General features: G+C 40.9%; 1 protein-coding gene across 1 annotated transcript in view; it reads right to left on the bottom strand.

The window, feature by feature from the left end:
• Nucleotides 1–12,415: 12,415 nt before the first annotated feature.
• Nucleotides 12,416–22,937, bottom strand: part of txnl1 (thioredoxin-like 1) — a 38,733-nt gene continuing 28,211 nt past the window's right edge. Inside the window, exons 5-8 of the mRNA XM_078552165.1 lie at nucleotides 22,071–22,140; nucleotides 16,541–16,713; nucleotides 15,413–15,517; nucleotides 12,416–12,904 (exon numbers count right to left, since the gene is read on the bottom strand). Of these exons, the coding sequence (XP_078408291.1) occupies nucleotides 12,875–12,904; nucleotides 15,413–15,517; nucleotides 16,541–16,713; nucleotides 22,071–22,140 (378 nt within the window). The 3' untranslated portion in view covers nucleotides 12,416–12,874. The remainder of the gene's footprint in view (nucleotides 12,905–15,412; nucleotides 15,518–16,540; nucleotides 16,714–22,070; nucleotides 22,141–22,937) is intronic.

Genomic DNA, 22,937 nt, shown 5'->3' with positions numbered 1-22,937 from the left:
AAGAGAGAGGCTTTTAGCAGGTGCAAGAGGAGAAAATCAGCAGAGGCATTAGTGGAGTACAGAAAGTGCAGGGTGGAGCTTAAGAAAGCAATTAGGAGAGCAAAGAGGAGATATGAGAAAGCTCTGGCTGGTAAAAGTAGGGAAAATCCCAAGATATTCTATAAGTATACCAATGGGAAGAGGATAACCAGGGAAAGAGTAGGGCCCATTAGGGACCAAGGGGGCAATCTATGGGTGGAGTCAGAGGACATCGGTAGAGTGTTGAACGAATATTTCACATCAGTCTTCACCCAAAAGAATGAGGATGAAGGTATTGAACTCGGGGAGAGAGACTGCGAGGTTCTTGAGCAAATTGATATAGGGAGTGACAAGGTATTGGAGGTGTTGGCAGGCTTAAAAGTGGACAAATCTCCAGGTCTGGATGATTTGTGTCCCAGACTGCTGAGGGAGGCAAGGGAGGAGATCGCTGGGGCTCTGACCTAAATTTTTAATTTCTCTCTGGCCACGGGGGAGGTGCTAGAGGACTGGAGAACAGCGAATGTGGTTCTGCTATTTAAGAAGGGTTATAAAGAGAAGCCAGGGAACTACAGGCCAGTGAGTCTCACGTCAGTGGTAGGGAAACTATTGGGAGAAAATTTTGAAGGAGAGAATCTATCTCCACTTGGAGAGGCAAGGTTTGATCAGGGATTGTCAGCATGGCTTTGTCAGAAGGAGGTCATATACATGTCCATACAACATGGAGGGTATCCTCAATGTGAAGGCGGGACTTCGTCTCCACAATGACTGTGTGGTGATCACTCCTGCCAATACTGTCATGGACAGATGCATCTGCAGCAGGCAGGTTGGTGAGGATGAGGTCAAGTATGTTTTTACCTCTTGTTGGTTCCCTCACCACCTGCTGCAGACCCAGTCTAGCAGCTATGTCATTTAGGACTCGGCAAGCTCAGTCAGTAGTGATAGACATTGAAGTCCCCCACCGAGAGTGCATCCTGCGCCCTTGTTACCCTCAGCGCTTCTTCCAAGTGGTGTTCAAAATGGAGGAGCACTGATTCATCAGCTGAGGGAGGACGATATGCAGTAATCAGGTTTCTTTGCCCACGTTTGACCTGATGCCATGAGACATCATAGGGTCCGGAGTCGATATTGAGGACTCCCAGGGCAACATCCTCCCCACTGTATAACCGCTACCTCTGCTGGGCCTGTCCTGCCCATGGGACAGGACATACCCAGTGATGGTGATCATGGTGTCTGGGGCATTATCTGTAAGGTATGATTGCGTGAGGATGACCATGTCAGGCTGTTGCTTGCCTAGACTGTGAGGCAGCTCTCCCAATTTTCACGTTAGTCAGGAGGACTTTGCGGGGGCGACAGAGCTGAGATTGCTGTTGTCGTTTTCCAGTGCCTAGGTTGATGCCAGGTGGTGTGTCTGGTTTCATTCCTTTTTTGCAACTGTGTAGCAGTTTGTTACAACTAATTACCTTGCTAGGGCACTTAAGAGTCAACCACATTGCTGTGGGTCAGGAATGACACGTAGGCCAGACCAGGTAAGGACAACAGATTTCTTTCCCTAAAGGACATTAGTGAACCAGATGGGTTTTTACAAAAATCGACAATGGCTCCATCGTCATTAAACTTTTAATTCCAGATTTTTTGATTGAATTCAAATTCCACCTTCTGCCATGGTGGGATTTGAACCTGGGTCCCCAGCGCTATGGGTCTCTGGATTACTAGTCCAATGACAATACTGGTGCAAAGAAATTTTTGTCCTACAGTAATCTATCCCATGATCTCTACAATGGAAATTACTGCTACTCTTCTGATTTAATTTCGATCCTGCTTCCTGCATCATTATTCTCCATGTCACTATTGTTTTTTTTTGCATATTCTTGGATTTTCTGCAATTAGTGACTCAGAACCTAACCTGTTAGAAAAGGGAATAGCAAGGTGTGGAAGGGATGCAAGTAATTGCTGAAAGGATATGGAAAGAAAGTTACAGAAAGTATGCATTAAAAACAGTGAAGCAAATTATAATTTTATAGCACATCCCATTTTATCAGCACTGATCCCTGCAAAAATAATTTTAATTTCATTCCTGTACCTTTAGCTGTGCACTTTAAAATCTTTGTTTTTCAACAATTGATTTCACTGAGATGCTTAAATCTCCATTTGTGTGTGTTTCTGGTAAAGCTTATTAAAATCAGTAATTAAAATTGATATTGTATAAAAGGGGGCTTTAACCTTAAATTAAAAATTCAAAGATCTCTCAACATTTAATTTAACCATTGAGTTGCAGCTTTTACTTGAAGGTTTCTAATTCTGAAAAAGTGTAGCTTAACTGAATATTACTTCATTGGAATTAGAGAGTTTTCAACTAAATCTCAAGAATGTACATTGTGAATTTCATATAGAATCTTGATTAAACTACAATTGGAAGTACTGTGCACAGAAGCACTTTGGGAAGGTATAAAAACGATTTGAAGATGACAGCAGAATTGAGAGGTTATTCCCATCATGAAAGAGGAGGAGGAGGAAGGGCAAAGGGTGACCCCAATAAAGATAACGGTTATGAAAGGTTTTGATAAGGTAGATGTTGATGTTTCACTTGTGGGGTGAACAAAACTAGGGGTTGTAAATACTAGATAGTTATTAATAAATCTAATAGAAAATTCAGGAGAAACTTCTTTCCCAGAGTGGTTAGAATGTGGAATTTTCTACCACAAGCAGTTCAGACAAATAGCATAAATGCATCAAAAGGAAAATTAAAAAGAAATAGGTTATGATCATAAAGTAGATGAAGTAGGGAGGAGGCTTGTGTGAATCATTACTCGTGTGGACCAGTTGTATTGAATCACCTGTTTCGGTGCTGGACATTCTATGTAATTTTCTCAATTACAACATTTCTCAGCCTGCAATCTGTACATAACAGGGAAAGGTAGGAGGGTACACCTCATCTTGTAAACTGGAGAAACTGGCGGTTGAATTATCAAAGCTTTATTTCAGGCAAGTCGAGTATTATTTAAATTTATCAACAGGCGACAATACCTAGATACCACAGCAACCTTGTGATAATCACTTTGTTGATAGTTCGAAAAATATTGTCTAGGCAACAGAATTTTATTTGCTATTAAAAATGCCTTCTGAACCATTTTTAAAGTTTAAACTATATTATACATGATATGAAAATTTCACAAGAAAGATTTAGCCATTCCTTTTCTTGTCTATTTAAATGTATGTTCAAGGATTGTATAAATCAACAAATTCACTATCAGTGCATTAAAGTGTCTGCTTCTGTGATCCAGCAGAATGTCAGGGACCTATATCGGGAGGCTGTGAACTCAGCTTATGATTCATCCTTAACCATAAGCATCAGCAAATTTATGGCTAACTGCTTTAAAGCAGAAACATTAAAAAGGTAATGATGGGGAAAGTACTGGGCATGCCCCAAAAGGCTGGCATTAATATAGTGCTTTTCACGGCCACTGGAGGGTCTCAAAAGCACTTTACAGCCAATGAAGTACTTTTGAAGTGTAAAATGGGCTTTAGATGGATATCAGAGGTGGCTGATGGGCTAAACACAGAAGGAGGTCAGGGACTGAGAGTTTGAAATGAGTCAATGGGAATTTGGGTGCAACTTTTCAGGGCTCCCTACCGACAAAAGCTGTCCGACACAAATACTGCCATGTCCAGATAATAGACAACACCCAACATTACAAAACTTTAGTTCTCAGTGTTCAAAAATCTATTGTACAGTGCCCAGGGCCCAATGATCTCCCCACCCACCAATCTCCAAACAAACACAATCTAATTCAAAGTGTCCCATAAGAGAGTATGAGAAGAGACTGACGGCTAACATTAAAGGGAATTCAAAAATCCTCCACAGGCATATAAATAGTAAAAGGAGTGGGATCAAAAAAGGGATTTACACATGGAGGCAGGGGTCTTGGCTGAGATACTAAGTGGATACTTCATATCTGTCTTTACCAAGGAAGGAGATGCTGCTTCGATCATGGTGAAAGAGGAGATAGTTCAGATACTTGATGGGTTTAAATTTGATCAGGAGATATTTAGGCTTACTGCATTTGAAGTTGAAAGGACCACATGAGATGCATCCAATAATACTGAGGGAAATGAAAGTGGAAATTGCAGAGGAACTGGCCATAATTTTCCACTCTTACACTCAGGGGTGGTGCCAGAGGAATGGAGAATTGTAAATGTTACACCCTTGTTAAAAAAAAAGGGCTTACAGTCCAACAACCTCAGCTGTCGGAAAGGTTTTTTTTAGAAACAATGATTCAGTACAAAATTTGATAAATATGTTAAGGGAAAGAGGATAACCAGGGAGAGAATAAGGCCCAAAGTGGCAATCTGTGCGTGGAGCCGGAAGACGTAGGTGAGGTTTTGAATGATTACTTTTCATCTATGTTCACTATGGAGAAGGACGATGTAAATATAGAAATCAGGGAGGGGGACTGTGATATACTTGAACAAATTAGCATTGAAAGGGAGTAGGTATTAGTGGTTTTAGCAGGCTTAAAAGTAGATAAATCCCCAGATCCAGATGAGGTGAAGGGTCAGTCACGAGGGGACACAAGTTCATGGGCCAAGTGCTGGTAAATAGGATTAGGTAGGTAGGTCAGGTGTTTCTCACATGTCGGTGCAGACTCGATGGACCAAAAGGCCTCTTCTGCACTGAGAGATTCTGTGATTCTGAGATGTATCCCAGGCTGCTATGTGAGGCAATGGAGGAGACTGCAGGGGTTCTGACATTAATTTTCAAATCCTCTCTGGCCACAGGAGAGGTGCCAGAGGACTGGAGGACAGCGAATGTGGTACCATTATTCAAGGAGGGTAGTAGGGAGGTTACGTTGGAGCTGTATAAAACGCTAGTTCGGGCACAGCTGCAGCATGTGCAATTCTATACCACACTATGGGAAGGATGTGATTGCACTGGAGAGGATGCAGAGGAGATTCACTAGGATGTTGCCTGGGCTAGAGCATTTCAGCTATGAAGATAGGCTAAGGTTGTTTTCCTGAGGGCAAAGAAAGGTTGAGGGGGGAACCTGATAGCAGTATATAAAATTATGAGGGACACAGATAGGAAGAAACTTTTCCCCTTAGCAGAGATGTCAATAACTAGGGGGCATAGATTTAAGGTAAGGGGCAGGAGGTTTAGAGGAAAAATTGTTTCACCCAGAGGGTGGTTGGAATCTGGAACACACTGAGGGTACGGTAGAGGCAGGAACCCTCAACATTTTAGTATGTAGATGAGCACTTGAAATGCCATAGCATACAGGGCTACAGATCAAGTGCTGGAAAATGGGATTAGAATAGATAGGTGCTTGATGGGCCGAAGGGTCTGTTTCTGTGCTGTATAACTATGAGACTATAAAATAAATAGTCATATAGGCAAATGCAGTTTAATCAAGGAAAGTCAACATGGACTTGCTACGGGAAAATTGTGTTTAATTTAAAGATTTTTGCAGTATTAACTGAGGGTTGATGAGGGTAATGCTTTTGACATGGTGTACGTGGACTTCCAAAAGACATTTGATACACTGTGGCACAACGGGCTTGTGAGCAATGTTAGAGCTCATGGGGAAAAAAGAGACAGAAGCAACACAGATATAAAATTGGCTGAGCAACAGGAAACAAAGAGTAGTGGTGAATGTTTGTTTTTTGGGCGAGAGGGTGGTTTGTAGGTGTCTCCCAGTGATCAGCATTAGGATCCCTGCTCTTCCTGATATATGTTAATAACCTAAATCTTGATGTATAGGGCAAAATTTCAAAATTTGCAGATATGAAATTTGGAAGCATTGGAGAACTGTAAGGAGGATAGTTTAGAACATCAAAATGACATACAGGGTGATGGAGTAGGCAGACAAGTGGCAGATGAAATTCAATGCAGGGAAGTGTGAAGTGATTCATTTTGATCGGAAGAACGTAGTGAAATGATAAAGAGTACAATTCTAAATAGGGTGCAGGAGCAGAGGGACCTGGCTGTATATTTACATAAATCATTGAAGGTTGCAGAGCAGCTTGAGTGTGGTTAATAAAACATATAACAAGCTGGGTTTACCAATAGGAGCAGAGTGTACAAAAGCAAGGAATTTATGTTAAAGGTGTATAAAACACTGGTTTGGCCTAAACAAAAACAGAAATACCTGGAAAAACTCAGCAGGTCTGGCAGCATCGGCGGAGAAGAGTTGACGTTTCGCGTCTTCATGAGGACTCAAAACGTCAACTCTTTTCTTCTCCGCCAATGCTGCCAGACCTGCTGAGTTTTTCCAGGTATTTCTGTTTTTGTTTTGGATTTCCAGCGTCCGCAGTTTTTTGTTTTTATCACTGGTTCGGCCTAAACTGGAGTATTATGTCCAGTTCTGGGCACCAGATAACCATGGAGTCGTCGGCCTTCGGCCCTTCAAACCTGCTCCGCAATTCAATAAGATCATGGCTGACCTGATTGTAACCTCCCGCCTACCCCCAATAACTTTTCACCCCCTTGTTAATCAAGAGTCTATCTAGCTCTGCCTTAAAAATATTCAAAGGCCCTGCTTCCACTGCCTTTTGAGAGAGTTCCAAAGACTCACGGTCCTCACAAAATTTCTCCTAATCTGTCTTAAATGGGCAACACCTTATTTTTAAGCCATGACCCCCTAGGTCTAGATTCTCTCACAAGAGGAAACATCCTCTCCACATCCACCCTGTCAAGATCCCTCAGGATCTTATGTTTCAATCAAGTCGCCTCTTACTCTTCTAACCTCCAGCGGATACAAGCCTAGCATGTCAAACCTTTCCTCATAAGACAACTCGCCTATTCCTGGTATTAGTCTAGTAAACCTTCTCCATTCCTGGTATTAGTCTAGTAAACCTTCTCTGAATTGCTTCTAATGCATTTACAACTTTCCTTAAATAAGGAGGCCAATACTGTAACAATACTCCAGGTGTGGTCTCACCAGTGCCCTGTACAACTGAAGCATAACCTCCCTACTTTTGTATTCAATTCCCCTTGCAATAAATGATAATATTCTTTCAGCTTTCCTAATTACTTGCCATACTTGCATACTAGCCTTTTGTGATTCATGCACTCTGAATCTGAGCTCTGCAAACTCTCACCCTTTAGATCAGCTTTTTTTATTCTTCCTGCCTTAATGGACAATTTCACATTTGCCCACATTATACTCCATTTGCCAGATCTTTACTCATTCACTTAACCGATGTCACTTTGTAGCCTCTTTCTTCACTACTTAGTTCCCCACCTATCTTGGTGTCCTCAACAAACTGAGCAACCATACCTTCCATCACTTCATCCAAGTCATTTATATAAATTGTAAAAAAGTTGGGGCCCCAGCAATGATACCTGTGGCACACCACTCATTACATCCTGCCAACTAGAAAAAGACCCATTATGGATACTGTTTCCTGTGAGCTAGCCAATCTCATATCCATGACAATATGTTACCCCCTACACCATGAGCTTTTATTTTCACAATAACCTTTGATGTGGCATTTTATCAAATGCCTTCAAGCAATCCAAGTACAGTACACCCACTTTATCCTTCGTCCACAGCACTTGACTTCTTCAAAGAACTCCAATAAATTACTTAAACATGATATCCCTTTCACAAAACCATGTTGACTCTGCCTAGTAGCCTTGAATTTTTCTGGATGCCCTGCTATAACATCTTTAATAGTAGCTTCTAACATTTTCCCTATGTTAATTCCATATGACAAATGTTAAGCTAACTGGCCTGTAGTTTCCTGCTTTGTCTCCCTCCCTTCTTGAATAAAAGGAGTTATTATCTGCTATTTTCCAATCTAATGGAGGCTTCCACGAATCTAGGGAATTTTGGAAAATTAAAACCAACGCATCAACTATTTCATTAGCCACCTCTTTCAAGTCATTCAGGACTCGGGAATTTGTCAGCCTGCAGCTCCAACAATTTGGCTCAATACCACTTCTCTGGAGATTGTAATTTTCCCAGAGTTCCTCCCTCCTTCCCATTTCCTGAATTCCAGCTATTCCTGGGATGTACTCATATCCTCTAACATGAACATCTGTTCATTTCATCTGCCACCTCCTTACTTTCCATTAATTCCCCAGACTCACTTTCTATAGGACCACCGGTCACTTTAACTCTTATTTAATTATCTATAGAGACCCTTCTAACCATCTTTATATTTCCAGCTAGCTTTCTCTCGTACCCTAATTTTCCTCTTAATTTTTTTGCTATTCTTTATATTCTGTCCTAGCTTCTGACCTTTCTCATACTTCAGGAAGGATGAATACATTAGAAGGGGTGCAGAAAAGATTGATGAGAATGTAAGAAATTGTGGTCTTTAAAAACTGGTATTTTCTGCCTACTATAGAATCTTTATAGGATTTGCAAAACATTGATTGCCTCTCTGGGAAGAGATTTTCTAAACACTTGGACCTCTGAATGGTCTTTAGAAACAGCAAGGTCACTTAGTTCAGGCTGCCATATTGACATTCCTAACCTGGTAAGATGGCATCTTGTGCATCCCCTTACCTAACTGAAAAGCTGACCTTGAGCAGGGTGACAAATGGGTGGTGGGGGGGTAACCATCTTGACAGTTTGGGTACACGTCCTATATCCATTGGTTCAAAGAATTTGGATAGGTGATTGATACTGGGTAAGCTACGAGCCCCCAAAAATAGGGTATATTAACAAGTGCTCAGGCACAGGGGCCGTGTCCTGGTAATACAGGGACTGAGGTGATGAGGTGGCAGTGCTCATTGGGCAGCTGCCTTCTTCAGATGGAAGATGGATAGAGGGGGAAGATCGAGGGATCGACGAGAGAGCAGAATGTGGTTATCACAAGCTACTGAGATCAACTCACACTGTGCCAACCATCCATTTATCCTCCGGGATCAGTAAACTGCTCTCAACTATTACGGGTCAGATACATTAGCTAATTAGAAAGAAAAAGTATATCTACACTTGTTTCCTAATAAACCATCTGAAAATTACTTAAGACTAGACAACTGCTTATTTAGGTATCTGTGGGCCTGAATCCAAAATTCTTACAAGAATAGTTCCAGGGATGAAGAACTTCAGTTACATAGATTGGAGAAGGTTGAGAGGAGATTTGATAGAAGTATTCAAAATCATGAGGGGCCTGTACAGAGTAGATAAGGAGAAACTGTTCCAATTGGTGGAAGGATCAAGAACCAGGGGACACAGATTTAAAGTAATTGGCAAAAGCAGCAATAGCAATGAGGAAAACCTTTTTCTAAAAGCAACAAGTGGCTGAACATATGGCGAAGGCAGTATCAAGTGTCAATCATGCCATTCAAAAGAGAATTGGATCATTATCTGAATAGGAAAAATTTGTAGCACCACAGGAAAAGGGCAGGGAGTGGGTCTAGGTGAGTTGCTTTTGCAGAGAGCCAGCATGCACATGACAGGCTGAATGGCCTCCTTCTGTGCTAGAACTATTCCATGATACTATTTTATAATCTCTTAAGTACTCCCAGAACAAGACGTCACAGATCTCACTCTCTCCAATGACATCAGATCCCAGGAGCATAGAACTTCACAGCACCAAATAAGGGCAGTTCGTCATGACTAAGCTGGCTCTGAAAGAACTTTGCAATGCAATCCCACACAAACATTTTGCCCATATACTGTCAGCCCTCACTCATTTGATGCCACTTCTTCCCAAGGTCAGAAACTTGTGGGTTGAAGGTTCAACTTCAAGACTTGAGCAGAGTGCAGTCCCGAGGGAGTGCTGCATTATCGGACGTGCTGCCTTACAGATGAGGGTTAAACTGAGGTCCTAGCTGCACACTCAGGTGGATTTAAAGATCCAATGGCACTACTTAAGAAAAGCAGGAGTTTTCTCCCTGGTGCCCTGTCCAAAATTTATCCCTTAATCACAAAAATAGATTAACTGTTCATAATCACGTTGCTGTTTGTGGAAGCATGCTATGAGAAAAATGGCACATTGAGACTATTCTTCAAAATAAACAATTGATTGTAAAGTGCTTTGGAACGTCCTTTGAAAGTCAAAATATAAGTGCAAGTTAGTTTTTTTTTGTAACCATACGGGTTAGGAAGACAAAAAGCAGGAAACTATAGGCCAGTCAGCCTAACATCCATCATTGGGAAAATGCTAGAGTCCATTATTAAGGAAGAAATAACAGGACATTTAGAAAAGCTTAATGCAATCAGAGACAACATGGTTTTGTGAAAGAGAAATCAAGTTTGAAAAATTTGTTAGAGTTCTTTGAGGATATAACAAGCAGAGTTGATAAAGGGGAACCTAAAGGTAGATGTCATGTATTTGGATTTCCAGAAAGCATTCAATTATCATAGGACCATAAGACGTAGGAGAAGTAGGCAATTCAGCCCATCGAGACTGCTCCGCCATTCAAATAAGATCATGGCTGATCTGATAATCCTCAAGTCCACTTTCCTGCCTTATGCACATAACCCTTGATTCCCTTGCTGATTAAAAATCTAACTCAGCCTTGAATATACTTAATGACCCAGCCGCTACAGTAAAGAATTTCACAGATTGACTACCCTCAATAGAAATTCCTCATCATCTGTGTTTTAAATGGGCGCTTCCCTTACTGAGATTATGCCCTCTGGTCCTAGACTCTCCCACAAGGGGAAACAACCTCTCAGCATCTACCCTGCCATGCCCCCTCAGAATCTAAGGTACTGCATAAAAGGTTATTGTGCAAGAGCTCACGGTATTGGGGGTAATGTATTAGCAAGGATTGAGGATTGGTTATCACACAGAAGAGTTGGGATTAATGCATATTTTTCAGGTTGGAAAGGAGTAACTAGTGGAGTGCCGCAAGGATCAGTCTTAGGGAGTCAATTATTTACTATCTATATTAATGACTTGGGGGAGGGCGCAGAGTGTAATGTATCCAAATTTGCTGATGATACGAAATAGATGGGAGGGCATGTTGTGATGAGGACATGAGAAATCTGCAAGGAGATACAGGCAGCTTGAGTGAGTGGGCAAAAACTTGGCAGATGGAGTTTAATGTAGGAAAGTGAGAGGTCATGTACTTGGCAAGAAAAATCAAAAGGCAGACTATTATTTAAATTTAGAGAGAATCCAAAGAGGGATTCTGAGAGTTCTTGTGCATGAAACACAGTTAGCATGCAAGTGCAGGTAGTAATTAAGGCAGCAAATGGATTTTTGGCCTGTATTGCTAGGGGGTTGGAGATCACAAAGAATTTAAAGGATGTAGATATATTTTTGAAATATCGGGGAGTTGAGGGCTATGAGGAGCTGGCACGAAAAGGGAGTTGGGGCCTGGGGCAGACCAGCCACAATCTTATTGAATGGCGGGGCAGGCTTGAGGGCCCAAATGGCCTACTGTTGCTCCTATTCCTTATGTTCTTAAATTAGTCCTCTTCAGGTACATACCTAATTGCCTTTTCAGAGTTCCTTAGGAATCTGTTTCCACCAGTAAAGTGGTGCAATCCAGATAGTAACCTTAAGTGAAAAAATCTTAATTCCACCTCAACCACCCCCAGGCCTTTTGCCAATTACTTTGAATCAGAGACCTCTGATTACAGATCCATTTGCCAGAGGAAAATTTCTCCCTTCTTGCTCTGATAAATACCTCAATTTTGAATACTTCTATTAAGTCTCCCCTTAACCTTCTCTGCTCTAAAGAGAACAATCCCAGCTCCACCGATCTCTCTACATAACTGAAGTAACTCATCCTGGATATCATTCTGGTAAACCTGCTCTGCACCCTTTCCAAAGTCTGACATCCTCAAAGTATGATGCCCAGAAGTGTACTCGATATTGCAGTTGTAGGTTGTAACAGTCTAGCATAACTTCCTTGATTTTGTATCAACTTTCCTGGAAACTTCAAACATTTGTGACTATACTCATTTTGTCCCTCTTTCATTTTGCAACCTCTAAATATTACCATTTAAATTATGCTCTCTCTCCATGTTGTTTCTCCCAGAGTATACCACTCTACACTTGCTATTAAATTGCATCTTCCATGTGTCTGCCCACAACATGTCAAGACATCCTAAGGTAGTGAAAGATGCTGTACAAATGCAAATTCTTTTATCCCTTACAGTAGGGAGCCCAGATATTTGTGTTTATGTTTCTTAGGGGCAGTGACCATGAAAGTGCACAAGACTTCTTGGACATTCCTGCTACAACGTAACCATTCTTCGGGTATTAAAGGCTCGTGGTACACAACATTGATCTTTGAGTATCCCCCATAATCAGAGCAAAATACAGAAGGAGCTTGATAAGGTTACCCAGGTAAAGTTTGGACTAGACCCAGCATAAAAAGTAATGTAAATAATTATATATAAAGTGTAATTTACCAGGAAAAATTAATATCCAAGTGAATCTTTAATATGTCTATTTAAAAAAAAAAATCACAAATCAGTTGGCACAATAAGGTAAACATTATTTTAATTATCCAACACTATTAGCATCAGAGTTGACAGACAGCAAATGCAGTCATGTTTAGATCTCTTAAATTTAGTGGAAACTGCTACCAGCTTACCATTGGAATCCATGTGTCACGAAGATCTGAAAAGTACCACCACATTTAGCCTTGCTATAACTAGCCAACCTAAGTGCACAACTTTAACTTTCAGGTGCATTCCAAGGTGACTTCCAGAATGACTAATTCTCACTTTGAAGAATATAATTAAACCAGTTCATCACAATCAAGAATAATCCACAAAATATTTTGAACTGAACAATGATTTGCTTGGAAGTCTGGAAGCAAGAGATTTTAATGAACCAAATCGAGTCATGGTATTGATATTGCAAGAGTCCAGAAAACACAGTATTGGCCAAATGTGGTCTTATCAACACAGTCAGCATTCCTAGTCTTTCCTTCATTCAGTTAGTGACTTTCTCCTTTCTTTCCAGCAATCTAGGAAAATAAATTTAAAGAGCATATTTAGTTTATGATAAATACTTCAAACATTATGCTTTGAATATTCAGCAGGTCTGGCAGCATCGGCAGAGGAGAGCACAGTTGACGTTTCGAGTCCTCATGACCCTTCAACAGAACTAAGTAAAAATAGGAAAGGGGTGAAATATAAGCTGGTTTAGGGGGGCGGGGGGTTGTTTTGTTGGGACGAGCAGCCAGTGATAGGTGGAGATAACCAAAAGCTGTCACAGACAAAAGGACAGAGGTGTTGAAGGTGGTGATATTATTTAAAGGAATGTGCTAATTAAGAGTAGAAGACAGGACAGATAAGGTACAGATAGCTCTAGTGGGGGTGGGGGAATACTAAAAGGTAGAAATAAACAATGGGTGGAAATACATTTTAAAATAATGGAAATAGGTGGGAAAAGAAAAATCTATATAAATTATTGGAAAAAACAAAAAGGAGGGGGAAGAAACGGGAAGGGGGTGGGGATGGAGGAGAGAGTTCAAGATCTAATATTGTTGAACTCAATATTCAGTCCGGAAGGCTGTAAAGTGCCTAGTCGGAAGATGAGGTGCTGTTCCTCCAGTTTGCGTTGAGCTTCACTGGATCAATACAGCAAGCCAAGGACAGACATGTGGGCAAGAGAGCAGAGTGGTGTGTTGAAATGGCAAGTGACAGGGAAGTCTGGGTAATGCTTGCGGACAGACCTAAGGTGTTCTGCAAAGCGGTCACCCAGTCTGCGTTCGGTCTGTCCGCATTACCCAGACCTCCCTGTCGCTTGCCATTTCAACACTCCACCCTGCTCTCTTGCCCACATGTCTGTCCTTGGCTTGCTGCATTGTTCCAGTGAAGCTCAACGCAAACTGGAGGAACAGCACCTCATCTTCCGACTAGGCACTTTACAGCCTTCCGGACTGAATATTGAGTTCAACAATTTTAGATCTTGAACTCTCTCCTCCATCCCCACCCCCTTCCCGTTTCTTCCCCCTCCTTTTTGTTTTTTCCAATAATTTATATAGATTTTTCTTTTCCCACCTATTTCCATTATTTTAAAATGTATTTCCACCCATTGTTTATTTCTACCTTTTAGTATTCCCCCACCCCCACTAGAGCTATCTTTACCTTATCTATCCTGTCTTCTTCTCTTAATTAGCACATTCCTTTAGATAATATCACCACCTTCAACACCTCTTTGTCCATTTGTCTGTGACAGCTTTTGGTTATCTTTTGGTTACCTATCACTGGCTGCTCGTTCCAACAAACCCTCCCCCCCCTTAAACCAGTTTATATTTCACCCCTTTCCTATTTTTACTTAGTCCTCTTGAAGGGTCATGAGGACTCGAAACGTCAACTGTGCTCTCCTCCGCCGGTGCTGCCAGACCTGCTGAGTTTTTCCAGGTATTTCTGTTTCTGTTTTTGTTTTGGATTTCCAGCATCCACAGTTTATTGCTTTTATGCTTTGAATATTAATCTGCCACTTCATAAACTTACCTAGAATTTGTCCCCCCAGAATTAATTGGCACAAGCTGGCAAGTTGCAGTTTACTAAAATTACCATTTTAGATCAAACAAATGGGGGAACAGATGCACATTCTTAATATTTATTACCCACCAGCAACCACAAATCTCCAACAAATATCTTTTGAAAGCATCTGGAACTTCATGTAATTTCTTCCACCCACCCACTACCCATCAAACCCCTAGGGTTAAAGGCCAATTATAATACTCCACTGCCGCTAAACATAATTAATCTGTCATGTGATAAGTTATCAAATCAGTGGGAACTCAAAACTACCTACCATGCCGCCATGATAGATCTGATGTAAAATCCAAAGTCACTGCTTTTGTCACCACTCAGGGCAGGTTGCACTTTTTTCCCCTTCACTTTTCTCTACTTTATCTCTCATGACTGTGCATCTTCTGTAGCCATGATACACTCTGACATTCAGCCCAATGTTTTAGATGCACAAGCAATGTTGTCATCAAGGTAGCCAATTCTGAAAGCTATTAGAGCATGTCTTGAATAATCATAATTATTAACAAGTGAAACAGCTATGTAATGCTAAAACTTGCTCATGTTTATGGCTTGCACCAAAGCTCCTAATGAATGTTACTTAATTTTAATGGTTTCTGGATCTCTCTGGTAAAATCAGGTCTGACCCAAGAATATTCAAGGCAGTGGAGACAAGCAGCTAGGGTTTATTATTCCTTACTTTCACATTAGCTAGTAACCAAGAAATAAGTTTCCATACGATTACCATCCACCACCTTTTCTCTAAAAATTCCAAAGATTTGTTAGGCACAACATTTAATGCCTATTGGCTTTGAATTGTTGCCTTTCTCCCCATACAGCCACCAGTTGGAGATATGCAAGTGTAGCCTCCGGTGTCTAGGCTAATCAGTTCAACCAGATGGAAGCTGTAATTAGGCACATGGTAAGTGCCAGATGTGCCCCGCTAGCCCAGTTACTTCAAAACATCATCAACTATTATTGGAAAAACTTACTCGTCTAAAGTCCAACATGTTTGTGGTTTGCACGGGGGTGCCAATAAATGCAAGGTAGTTAATTCTTGTGGTGTCCTCATCACCTTGGTTTGATTTGATAAAAAGCTGAAAGCCAAAAATAAATGGTAGATTTAACAAACACAAACAAATTCACCTTTTGCAATGACTAATCATACTTATACTTGTCCTTTTACATTACTGTGCTTTCCTGAAGCAATTACTCATTTTACATGAGCATCCATGCTGACATATTCAAGGGCTATAGGAAAACCAGCACATCTTCAGCTTGCAATGTGGTTTTGTTTATTTCTATCAAGATCTGCCACTCTAGGAGGAAAAAGGGCAAAGACATGAAGCCAATGCACTCTAAGAATGTCCAAGACTGCAATTTTTCCAAACAAATTATCCAAAACCACTTGCTATATTCTATAAATAGTATCGTACCTGTAACCTCTTATTTTCACAAAATTGTTCCATTTGCACATTAAACGCAGAAAATTTAGTAATTAATAGTGCAAACACCTTTTTAACATGATTCTTAACAACTGCCAACCAACCTCTCTAGGTCAGAATATAAATATAAACTGAACAGTCTCACTCTTTCAGACTATGAATTGCTGAGATTTAAAAAGTTGATATTTTAAAAACATTTCCTTTCTCTCTCAATCCAGTTTTATTTCTCTGCACCCGATTTGATTAATTCGCCAGCGTCAGTCATTTGACTTTATTTCTCAACCTTTAAATCTCATTGGTTAATGAGTTACACTGTTGGTTCTTCCATTCACCAATGTCCCAGATTTCCTGGTACCTCATCACACCATTATCAGCTCTCACTTCCACTAAATTAGGGTGCAAAATTTGAACTCAAGGGTGCAGGAAAACTAACAGCATATGCCATGAGATGTTCCACTCCAGTAAATTTCAGCTAAGATCTTTTCATTTACACTACTTTATGCTGACTGGCATCATTTCACAATAATCTGAAGCATTTCCATGGAAACCATCATGTGTGTTCTGTTTTAGGAATTATTGTACAGTTAATTGGCATTGCAGGATCATTTAATCAGATTATGTTTTGGGAACAAATATTGAATATACTTTGAAAGAATTTCAAACATCAACACTCACTGTTACACTATTAACATTCTGAAATTTGACATAGCGCAGTGGCACAATTCCATCTTCTTTGAGGTCCTCTAGTGTCAACTCCAGGGTTTGGGTTGGCTCACTTCTTTCAGCATCATCAAAATCAAACGAACGTGGCAGATTGGTGAATATTTTTACAAACTTAGGACCTCGACCTGCGAATGCAAGAATATTATTAAACTATATAGTGAAATTATGGGTTAGTTAATTAACCATCACCCAGGAAAGCTAACAGCCTAAACAACTGAGCCGAGTCTCTCTCAAGAACGCAACAAGTCCTATATTTATTCAAAGCAGGCCACAAGTAGTCAACATGAAGAATGATAATCCTTGATGCCCATTTTACAAATTTCTCCTTTCAAAGTATGCAAGTGTCAGTAAAGTGAAATCCACAGTATCAATCTGGATTAGTGTAATAAAACGCTGACTAGCCAAATGCTGTTATATAGTTGTGTTGTACTATTATACAGCCCTCAATTAAAGTAGAACACATTGGGATGCTGAACTGCTCAACTTCAAGAAAATCTACGTTCAAAGTAGTGGAATAGTAAAGACTTTATTGCAAGTCACCTTGCGAGATGTTTCCAGGTGAGCTTTAAAGTTATGCTTCTGTTCAAGATTACACACAAGTCCCTCAAATAGAGCTCATTTTAAACTCACTGGGTGCAAAAAGTGACACTGTGGGGTTCCTTGGCAGCTTTGCTGTTTGGTGAAAAGTTGCTATGACAGCTTTGCAGGTTTTTAAACAAAGTGGCCAGCTTCAGATCAATAGAAGGCCTTGTCTATGAAGGCAAAGTCCTTGCCTTGTAGTGCAAGAATGAGATCAGCATATGTAAATTTACATAAAATTGACCAGAAAAAAAGAATCACTAGTATAGATATTGCACAAGGGAAACAGCTGACGCATCCTGGGGGTAAAATCATCAGGGGATATACTCAAATGATCTGTTCATTCAAAGGAACACGCTATCTAAGGTTGTTCAACATTGTGGTGCGAACACTTGATGACGCTCGATGTCTTGAACAATAACCCATATCACATACATGTCACAGGGATATGAATTTATCTCCATTCTGGTAATCAGATTGCACGAGAAGTTAGTCTCAAATTTGACTCAATGGATAGTGCCTGGTTACAGCAACTTCATCCGAAAGCAACTTATTCCCTGGGGATGACCTAAAACAAATGGGTTGGTAAAACCCTCTTCTGTGGAGAGGAGTGATATTGTCCATAGCTGACTGTATAATTTGATAGTTTCCCATATTTAAGATTGTAGCAATTATTGCCTCATGCCAGCTTTTTGAAATCTTTCCCAATGAATAGCTAAATTCCATTATAATCAGCAGTTCCCCACTTTAAGTCACAAGACCGTGGCTATGTTGCAAATGGAATGCAAGAAATCAAGATCCTCCAATGGTCTGTTCCATCAATTCACACAAACAGAATCATCAACTCTACTTCTTCACCACCCTTAGCATACTCTTTGACAAGTATTTCTGTCTCTGCTGCCAACAAGGACCCATACAATAAACCATACAACTGCTAAATTACCTTGGATTAGCATAGGAATGCAATCCAGTTCATCCAAAGTAGTTTTGGTGTTGATTTAATTAGAGCTTCAAAGTCAACATGCAGAACAATGGGGTAGAACTGGTTGCAAATAGCTTGTGAAACTTTCAAAGGAGTATCATTCATCAGAAAGCAGAGGTCCAGGTTATGTTTAATGTTCTTTCTGGCCAAAGTTACTATTTGTTATGGGTCAAAAATTAAGTGCACCCATATGATTGGAGGCCAATCTGGTAATCGTGATCCCCAGCATGCTAGTGGTGGAGCAAAAGGTTACTAAGTTGATTGAGCCAAGGACACTTCCCTGAGGAACTCCTGCAGCAATGTCTTGGGACTGCAATGACTGACCTCCAAAAACACCATCTTTCAATGCATTCGGTCTGACTGTTTTTACTCATTGATACCACAGGTCAATTTACTGAAGCCCTCAAAATCACAAGCACTGCAGCATTTGAATCCTACCTTGATGCTAAGATCAGCAACTCTGATCTTTGAGCATTCTGCTCTTGCATCCATGTCTGTGACATGGTCCAGAGCAGAGTGCTTCAGGTGGAATCTGAACTGAGCATCAAGCGAGGTTATTCATGAGCAGTTGTTGCTTGATGAAGCTGTTAATGACTTCATCCATGACTCTGAAAATTGATAAAACAAACTGACAGAACTGTTGTTAGCTGGGCTCAATTTGTCCAACATTTTGGAGAAAGTGACATGCCTGGGCAACTTCCCACAAAGTCAAGTAGGTTCCAGTGTTTATGTTCACTCAAATAGCTTCGCTAGGGGGCTGCTAGTTCAGGCATGCAAGTCTTCAGTGCTGTAGCTGGAACGTTGCTAGGACCAGTACAGCCTGCTTCAATGTCACAGAGTGAACTGAAGTAGATGGACAACGGTATCAGTTAAAGTGGTGGGGTGGGGTGGTGGGTGGTCTCAAGAAGAAACCAGGTGTAATCCTTCCATTTGGCACTATTGGCTGAAGATGTTTGGAAACATTTCAGCCTTGGTTCTTGCACTCATGTTAGGCTCCACCACAACCAAGGTCAAAACGCAGATGAAGCTTCCTCTTCCACCTGCTAGTTGCCCGAATATCTATGACTGTTCTTGACTGATATGTTCTGGCTACTGAGCTTCACACTGATCCATTGATTTCAGCTCTGGTTAACTCTATCTATTGAAAGGTATTAGTTTTTGAGACTGACAGTCTTGTATTGTCTCATGTTTTACTATGTTCCTATCTCTAGTACCAAATAGTTCATTACTAATCATACTCAGTTAATAAATTGGTTACCCATTTTTCCTCACCTAAACAAAGTAGGGAATACCACACAATACAGGATACTTTCCACAAATTCAAATTTACATTAGTATATATATTTAATGTTGACAAAGGCTAGACATGAAGTTCCCAATTAGTTACCAGATCAAAAAAATGGATTTGCTTTAAAATGCAATGTATTTCATATGTCCTTCTTTGTTGCAGCATAGTGGTAAGTTCATGAACATTGAGGGCAGTCACTTACTTAGCACTGAAATTTCCCTCAAGGTCTTAATTAAAGCCAATCATATGGGCAAATAACTTACTGCACTGAAAAATGATGAAGCAGGTTCACACTCAGTATTTATTCCCTTATCAACTCCATGTTGGCAGAGGAAAGATGAGTAAAGAGGAAAGGATGACCAGTCTGTTTTGACATCAAGGCAGGTCAGCAAATACCCATCATTAACAAAAACAGAATTACCTGGAAAAACTCAGCAGGTCTGGCAGCATCGGCGGAGAAGAAATCAGTTAACGTTTCGAGTCTTCATGAACCTTCGGCAGAACTGAAGCATAGTTAGGAGAAAGGTGAAATATAAGCTGGTTTAAGGTGGGGGGGCGGGGGGAGAGAGAAGTTGAGGGTGTTGTGATTGTGGAGATAAGCAAGCAGTGATAGGAGCAGATAATCAAAAGATGTCACAGACAAAAGGATCAAAGAGGTGTTGAAGGTGGTGATATTGTCTAAGAAAGGTGCTAATTAAGAATGGAAGACAGGACACTCAAGGTACAGCTCTAGTGGGGGTGGGGTGGAAAGACTAACAAAGTTTTAGTTTTAGATTTAAAAATAATGGAAATAGGTGGGAAAAGAAGAATCTATATAAATTATTGAAAAAAAAAGGGAGGGGGGAGAAACGGGGTGGGGATGGGGGGAGGGGGAGTTTAAGATCTAAAGTTGTTGAATTCAATATTCAGCCCGGAAGGCTGTAAAGTGCCTAGTCGGAAGATGAGGTGCTGTTCCTCCAGTTTGCGTTGGGCTTCACTGGAACAATGCAGCAAGCCAAGGACAGACATGTGGGCAAGAGAACAGGGTGGAGTGTTAAAATGGCAAGCGACAGGGAGGTTTGGGTCTTTCTTGCGGACAGACCGCAGGTGTTCTGCAAAGCGGTCGCCCAGTTTGCGTTTGGTCTCTCCAATATAGAGGAGACCGCATTGGGAGCAACGAATGCAGTAGACTAAGTTAGGTGAGATGCAAGTGAAATGCTGCTTCACTTGAAAGGAGTGTTTGGGCCCTTGGACGGTGAGGAGAGAGGAAGTGAAGGGGCAGGTGTTGCATCTTCTGCGTAGGCATGGGGAGGTGCCATAGGTGGGGGTTGAGGAGTAGGGGGTGATGGAGGAGTGGACCAGGGTGTCCCGGAGGGAACGATCCCTACGGAATGCTGTCAGTGGGGGTGAAGGGAAGATGTGTTTGGTGGTGGCATCATGCTGGAGTTGGCGGAAATGGAGGAGGATGATCCTTTGAATGCGGAGGCTGGTGGGGTGATAAGTGAGGACAAGGGGGACCCTATCATGTTTCTGGGAAGGAGGAGAAGGCGTGAGGGAGGATGCGCGGGATATGGGCCGGACACGGTTGAGGGCCCTGTCAACGACCGTGGGTGGAAAACCTCGGTTAAGGAAGGAGGAGGACATGTCAGAGGAGCTGTTTTTGAAGGTAGCGTCATCAGAACAGATGCGACGGAGGCATCTTAATTAGCACCTTTCTTAGACAATATCACCACCTTCAACACCTCTTTGATCCTTTTGTCTGTGGCATCTTTTGATTATCTGCTCCTATCACTGCTTGCTTATCTCCACAATCACCACACCCTCAACTTCTCTCTCCCCCCGCCCCCCCACCTTAAACCAGCTTATATATCACCTTTCTCCTAACTATGCTTCAGTTCTGCCGAAGGGTCATGAAGACTCGAAACGTTAACTGATTTCTTCTCCGCCGATGCTGCCAGACCTGCTGAGTTTTTCCAGGTAATTCTGTTTTTGTTTTGGATTTCCAGCATCCGCAGTAGCTTTTAGCTTTTTGTTTTTAAATACCCATCATTGTTGGGCAATAGTGAAATGTATAAAAATTTGTTCAGCACATTTACCATTTTACTTAGAATGCAATGCTGTTTCTTAACTATGCAATTTTCTTCTTCAGTTTCCCCCCATTACAAAAAGATAGCACAGTGCCATCAATCTGAACCTCTGAACTAACAATCTGAACAAAATTCCAATGGCAGAGTTCAGCCACAGAAAATGAAAACTCATTTACAATATAAACATGCAATAAGTAAAATGATTTAATAGTTTAAGCACAAACTACTGAGAAATTCAACAATGCGATATTTTGAGCAATTTGGAACAGATTCGTGTGAAGTTAGTGCCTTCTCTTAGTGAATTCTTTCTTTAATTTGACAGAAAACTCTCCAAAATAGACAACTTGAATGTACATATGGCAATAAACAGATGAATTCAAACTCAGAACTGGACAAATGAAAGCAGAATGTGGGAAAAAATAGAGGCAATGCTATTGAGCGAAGTTTGAGGATAATAAGTTCAGTTCCATTCTTCATATGTATAATCATTACAACAATGACAAATAATTGAAGAGAAAAACAATATTAAAAAGACTAATATTGAAAAATCTGAATTATGTAACTCACCATTGTCAGGGGCTTGAAGCCTCATTGAATAAAGCTTGACTGGCTGGTTAAATGCTATCGTCACAAGAAGCTGTTTAAAACAAAAAATGAATCCCTTAAAGATCAAGAGTTATTAATGATAGAATTTACAACACCAAAAACAGACATTTGCTCCAGCATGTCTATCCCAGTGTTTAAGCTCCAATCGCACCTCCTCCTACTTTACTGCTTCTCACCCCGTTACCAAGTCTCCCTCGTCTATTCGTCCTCACATGCTTTTCTGCAGCTATGCAGCTTGCCTCAGCCACACTTACCACTCTGGTAAAGCAGTTTCATTAGCGACTCATGCTTATGGCCCTAAAGGGAGAGTGGCATAGTGGTAATGTCACTCAACGAATGATCCAAAGACCCAGGCTAATGCTCTGGTTCAAATCCTGCCATGGCTGCTGGTGGGATTTAAATTCAATTAATACATTCTGCAATTTAAAAAAATCTGTAAAAAAAAATAATTAAAAGCTGGTCTCCAATGGTGGTGGTGAAACTATCAATTGTGATAAAAACACATCTGGTTTGCTCATGCCCTTTAAATCTGTTGCCCTACATGCGACTCCAGTTACATAGTAATGTGGTTTATTAACTGCCTTCTGAAATGCTGTGGCAAGCCACTCAGTTCAAGGAAAACAAGGGATGAGCAACAAATGCTGGCCTTGCCAGTGACATTCACATCCCAAAAGAATAAAAAATATATAGTTTTGCGCTCTAGAGCTATAACACTGTGGGAAACTTAATCTCCAGTCTGGACAGCAGTTAATTTGCAAATCAACTCATTTAGTACTTAACTATTTGACTTCATAGGCTCTTTTGTCTAATAAATGATGGAATAATTAC

The sequence above is a fragment of the Cetorhinus maximus genome, chromosome 1 (assembly GCF_964194155.1).
Source record: "Cetorhinus maximus chromosome 1, sCetMax3.hap1.1, whole genome shotgun sequence".
NCBI lineage: Eukaryota > Metazoa > Chordata > Chondrichthyes > Lamniformes > Cetorhinidae > Cetorhinus > Cetorhinus maximus.
The sequence above is the reverse complement of the archived record's forward strand: the minus strand, read 5'-3'. Positions and strand labels throughout refer to the sequence as shown.